This window comes from Corylus avellana, chromosome ca1 (assembly GCF_901000735.1).
Source record: "Corylus avellana chromosome ca1, CavTom2PMs-1.0".
Taxonomy (NCBI): Eukaryota; Viridiplantae; Streptophyta; class Magnoliopsida; order Fagales; family Betulaceae; genus Corylus; species Corylus avellana.
This window is the reverse complement of record NC_081541.1, coordinates 5,316,015-5,321,833: the sequence shown is the minus strand read 5'-3', so window position 1 is coordinate 5,321,833 and position 5,819 is coordinate 5,316,015. Positions and strand designations below refer to the sequence as shown.

At 39.1% G+C, this 5,819-nt stretch overlaps 1 protein-coding gene across 1 annotated transcript; it reads left to right on the top strand.

The window, feature by feature from the left end:
• The first annotated feature begins 1,740 nt into the window (after positions 1–1,740).
• On the top strand, positions 1,741–4,464 carry LOC132167416 (flavonol synthase/flavanone 3-hydroxylase-like). Its single transcript, XM_059578383.1, has 3 exons — positions 1,741–2,195; positions 3,680–4,007; positions 4,094–4,464. Exons 1-3 carry the CDS (start codon positions 1,741–1,743, stop codon positions 4,304–4,306), a joined length of 996 nt encoding a protein of 331 aa, XP_059434366.1. The 3' UTR covers positions 4,307–4,464.
• The last annotated feature ends 1,355 nt before the right edge of the window (positions 4,465–5,819 follow it).

Sequence of the window (5,819 nt, the reverse complement as noted above, 5' to 3'; positions counted from 1 at the left end):
CCCCTTGATCATGTATGCTACAGTCTGGTATGTCAGATCTAGAAAGCTCTTGATTTTCAAAGAGTTTGCCACTTGGAAAATGCGTGCAACAATATTAATTAGAACCACGATTGAATAACTATTCTTTTTCAAATTGCAGTCAACTTCAAAGATAAAATCACTAACAAACATTGTTAACAATATATTACTAACAAAATACAAATTAAGATCCATAATAATTCAATAATCAACGAACAACCCGTATTTGACCAGCATTATACCCGAACGAGATCGAATAGAGTGTCTCAGCGAGCCACCACATGGGCTGGGGTGGCCTGCGCGGCCACCTCCGCCCAGAGGGTGGCTCGCTGACCACCCCATATGGGCTGCAGGTGGTCGCGCGGCCACTTCCGCCCATCTAGGGTGGCTCACAGGTCACCTTAGATGGCCAGCACCTCCAACCCCTGCACAATCTTAAAAAAAAAAAAAAAAGTTAAAAAAACTTATATAATCTAGTGTTTTGGTGCTTATTTGATTTGGTGCAATAATCCTATGTGGCCAATTCTTATTGGTGGGCACAAAGACGCTGGTTTACAGTAGCTCCTTATAGAAGTTATACTCTTTGCCAAGTAGTACTATATATCAAATAATTTTCCCAATCCAATTAATGGAATGAAATTACTAAATGAAATAAAAAGGAAGCCAAAATAGTTTAGAAATAATTAAGCACGTGCATTTGAATTTGTTGTTAATTAGCTAGTAAATAAAAAGCCTTACTCCATTAATACGTTACTCAGTTATCCGTATTTTATTCGTTATCAATTATCATGATTGCGGACTAATCCGTATTTTAGTTAAAAAAAAAAAAAGATAAATAAATAAGTAAATAGAAACAATGGACATCGTGGACCCAACAAATTAAGGTTTCCGCAAATCATTCATTAAGGCCCCGTTTGATTTGCGGAATAGACCATTGAATTGGACTAGCTAATACTAGGTATGGCCAGTCATTTGTTTGGTAACACTCTATTCGCATGGGATTATTAATCTTATACATACAGGGTTAGTTAAACCAATAAAAAATGAGTAACTTAGCTAATCCTTTATTATGGGATTAAATTAATTGTATAAATTGCTACAAAAAACTCAACTTATAGGATTAAATTTCGTTTTCTCTCTGATTCTTCTATATTTCGTTCTCTCTCTTTCTCTATCTCTCTGTTATTTATTCTTTTACTAAAAATGTTAAAACACTAACAAAAACTTTTAACGTAGAACAATTAAACAAAAATTTAAAACAAATCAAAACACTTTTTCAACCAAAATACGAAAAACCTCCTCGTAAAACAAATTATCAAACACACCCATAATTTCTTTAATTGAACAAAGAACGTTATTGGAGGAAAGAAAAGCGAAGATAGGTCATGTGCAAGAAAAAAACAAACCCATAATAATAGGCAATGTACGTGTAGAGAAAGCTGAAATTAAGCATAAGGGAACAATTATTGATCAATCAAACACATGCGTATATATATGAGATTTTTTCGTTAACCCATTTCCATTAATTCCCCGATGATCCATCGCACTAAATTGATTATACGACAGGCTGACTAGTAGATGGATTTCAAGCAGAAGCCGCACGTTTTTTATAGTTAAACCTACCATTGCAAACTTACAACACAAGTAATTAAGTTCCATCTATATATATATATATATAGAATCACCTCTCTGCGCTGTCGATCTATTCACAACCCAGAAAAAATGGACGTGCAGAGAGTGCAGGGCTTGGCTTTTAGCGGCCTGAAGGAGCTGCCGGAGCAGTTCATCCGCCCAGCCCACGAGCGGCCGGAGAACAGCAAGGCCATGGAGGGGGTGAGTGTGCCAATCATCTCACTTTCTCAGCCGCATGACGTGCTCGTTAAACAAGTTGCTTTGGCGTGCCAGGAGTGGGGGTTCTTCCTCGTCACCGATCACGGCCTATCACCGTCGTTGACCCAACGGCTACAAGAGGTGGGACAGGAGTTCTTCCGGCTCCCACAAGAGGAAAAGGAGGCCTATGCAAACGACGCCGCTACTGGAAAGTTCGAAGGGTACGGGACCAAGATGACTAAGAACAGCGATGAGAAGGTCGAGTGGATTGACTACTTCTTCCATTTCATGTCTCCTCCTCCTAAGGTCAATTATGGTATATGGCCCAAAAACCCTCCTGCTTACAGGTATACCTACATACATATATCATCTTTTCATCATCCATGCACATATATATATATATATTTGATAGTATAGTACTGTTTTATTAATTTGTTTGAATACATGAGTAGGGTTGGGAATCGTACAATGGCTGGTTGGCTCGTTTTAAGTAAATTTTGGTTCGGTGCCGTAAAAAAATTACATTTAATTTCATATATTTTTCAAAGAAATAACATTAATTTAGACGGTTTTAAAAAATACTACGTACACTAATTTTTTTTTTTTACAACAGTGCTCAAGCTAAATCCGTTTTTTAAGTACGATGCTGTCTTTTAAAATTAAGATATAAAATATTGTTAAACAGATAATGACATTGGAGTTCTTTAACCTAAACCTAAAGGATGAGGTGTGAGTTTATTTTATTTGTACAGTGGATAATAACTAAAAAAAAAAAAAAAAACATAATTTGTGTTCAAAACTCTCTAGCATCGATCATAAAGCTAGGTCCCAACAAGATTCCAGCGTATTGTTACAGTTCACAACAATGATGAATAATATAATTGAAAAGAGAGAGTCAAGAAACAAATTTAACATAATTAGGCAATGTGCCTACAGAGTGGGACTGTATTTTACTATCAATGATTCAAAGTTACATAATTGTATAATAAGTCCCTAAGTCAACCCTCTAAAATTTAAAAATCCTTAATTTTTTTTTTTTTTTCCGAAAATTTACTCTCTTGGTCAATTAAAATGACAATAAAATCTCTACCGTCAAAATTTTTTAATAGCCGTTAGTCCCAATCAAAACGTACCATTTCATCTTAAAAAATATTAATTTTTTATTAATTTAATTTTAAAATTTAAATCTAAATTATTATTTTTTTTTTTAAAAAAAAAATTGAATAGTGACAAAGGGTGGCTCGCGGCCACCCCATGGGTGGTTATGGGGGTTTGGGGTAGCTCGCAGGCCACCCCTCCATCCTTAGGGGTGGCTGCGAGCCACCCCTAGGCACACATGGGGTGGCTGATGGGGGGTTTGGGGTGGCTCCCAGCCACCCCATGGGGAGTCTAGGGGTGGAGGGGTGGCCTGCATGCCATCCCAAACCCCTTGGGGTGGAGTGCCGCCCCTAGCCACCCCTTCAATTTTTTATTTTTTATTTTTAGATTTAAATTTTAAAATTAAATTAATAAAAAAATTCATATTTTAATGAAGTAAAACAGTGCGTTTTGATTGGAATTAACGGCTGTTAAAAAATTTTGATGGTAGGAATTTTATTGTCATTTTGATTGTCTGAGGAAGTAAATTCTTTTTAAAAAAAAAACAAAAAACTTAAGGATTTTTAAATTTTGGAGGGTCGCAATGGGGTTGTTGCCCCCACATCCCATAACCTAGTCGTTCCTCCGTATCACGACATTCACTCCACTTTCATTTACTTGACCTTTCAATTGTATTCTAATATGAATCCCTAGTTCCAGTGTGTAATTAAATTAATGCGAGCACTTGAAACAGGGAAGTGACAGAAGAATATAACAAAGAAATGGTAAGAATAACAGACGAGCTATTGGAGCTGCTGTCAGAGGGGCTTGGTTTGGAAGGGAAGGTTTTGAAGTCCAGTTTAAGGGATGAAGAAATGGAGGTGGAGATGAAAATAAACATGTACCCACCATGCCCACAACCCCAACTGGCTCTTGGGGTTGAACCTCATACTGACATGTCTGCTCTCACTTTACTTGTCCCCAACGATGTTCCAGGCCTTCAAGTCTCCAAAGATGGCAACTGGGTTGCCGTCGATTACTTCCCAAATGCACTTTTTGTCCATGTCGGTGATCAGATTGAGGTACACTCGACATTTTTTCTCATGTTGGTGTCAAACAAATTACATTTTTTTCTCATAGGATTATATTGTTGTTAATGATGTTTCAGGTGCTGAGCAACGGGAAGTACAAGAGTGTTCTTCACAGGAGTTTGGTGAACAAAGAACGCACACGCATGTCGTGGGCGGTGTTCATTGTGCCTCCACAGGAGGCGACGATTGGGCCACTTCCACAGCTTGTGAATGATGCAAATCCACCCAAATATTCAACCAAGACCTACGCTGAGTATCGCTACCGGAAATTCAATAAGCTCCCACAGTGATAGCATGCATATGAATCATGGGTATTAGATTATAAGCTCAATGATTGCATTGGAAAATACGGTGAACTCGATGTCGGTCTTTAATAATAGCGGCGGGTCAAAATCAAATGGAGCCAAGTGGTCATTGCTTTCTTTCTTTTTATATATATAAAACAAAAACAAACACAAAAAGAAATCCCTTTAATATTAAGTTGCTTTCAATCCCTTTAATATTAAGTTGCTATCAATCGAATCCAGAATCCAGATCTTTTATTGTAAGTGCCTTGGGGACCATTTGTATGGTGGCCCCACTTTATATTATTTGTTTGTATTTCTGTTTTTTTTTTTTAAATAATAATAATAATTTCGCCGCCCAATGTTTTGCCAAGTACTATATATCAAATAGTTTTCCCAATCCAATTAATGGAATGAAATTACTAACACTACAAAAAAAACAAGGTTTAGTAACGCTTGGAATAGAGGCGCTTTAATAAAACATCCCCTTATAGGGACATTTTATTGTGTAAACGACACAAAATAAAATTAGCAACGCCTGCGCAGAAAAACGTCTCCTTAATTCGGGACATTTCAATAGGACATGCCCAAATTTAGTTAATTAAGTGCGCTTGGCTGGCAAGCGCCCTTAATTCGAGACACCTGCTATCTAGGCGTCCTTAGTTAGGGACGCCTACTAGCTAGGCGCCCCTAATTAAGTGCTCCTGGCTGGCAAGCGCCCTTAATTCGAGACGCTTGCTATCCAGGTGCCCTTATTTAGGGGCGACTGCTAGCTAGACGCCCTTAATTAAGTGCGCCTGGCTGGCAAGAGCCCCTACTTAAGGGCGCTTGGCTGGGAAGCACCATTAATTCGGGACGCCTGCTATCCTGGCGCCCTTAATTAGGGGTGCCTGCCAGCTACGCGCCCCTAATTAAGTGCGCCTGGCTGGCAAGCACTCCTAATTAAGGGCGCTTGGCTGGGAAGCGCCCTTAATTCGGGACGCCTGCTATCCAGGCGCCCTTAATTAGGGGCGCCTACCAGCTGGGCGCACTTAATTAAGTGCGTCTGGATGGCAAGCGCCCCTAATTAAGGGCGCCAAGCTGGCAAGCGCCTTAATTCGGGATGCCTATTATCCAAGCGCCCCTAATTAAGGGCGCTGGCTTGCAAGTGCTCTTAGTTCGGGATGCCTACTATCAAAGCGCCCTTAATTAGGGGCGCTTGCCATCTAGGCGCCCTTAATTAGGGGCGTTTGCCAGCTAGGCGCCCTTAATTAAGTGCGCCTGGCTGGTAGGCGCCCCTAATTAAGGGCGCTTGCCATCTAGGCGCCCTTAATTAGGGGTGCCTGCCAGCTAGGCGCCCTTAATTAAGGGTGCCTACAGAAATTAAATTCTTATTGTGGCCTATCCCGATAATTTTTGAATTAGTATTATTTTTGTTTTTATATCACATAGATGAATTTTTAATCTAGACAACCACATTAACTGATTTTGCATTTATATATTTTTTAGTTTACGTCTCTTTTAAATGTTTTTTAATTTT

Coding starts and splice junctions, on each gene's coding strand:
- LOC132167416 (XM_059578383.1), top strand. CDS start 1,741: ATGGACGTGCAGAGAGTGCAGGGCTTGGCTTTTAGCGGCCTGAAGGAG. Junction 2,196..3,679: donor AAAAACCCTCCTGCTTACAG/GTATACCTACAT, acceptor CACTTGAAACAG/GGAAGTGACAGAAGAATATA. Junction 4,008..4,093: donor ATGTCGGTGATCAGATTGAG/GTACACTCGACA, acceptor ATGATGTTTCAG/GTGCTGAGCAACGGGAAGTA.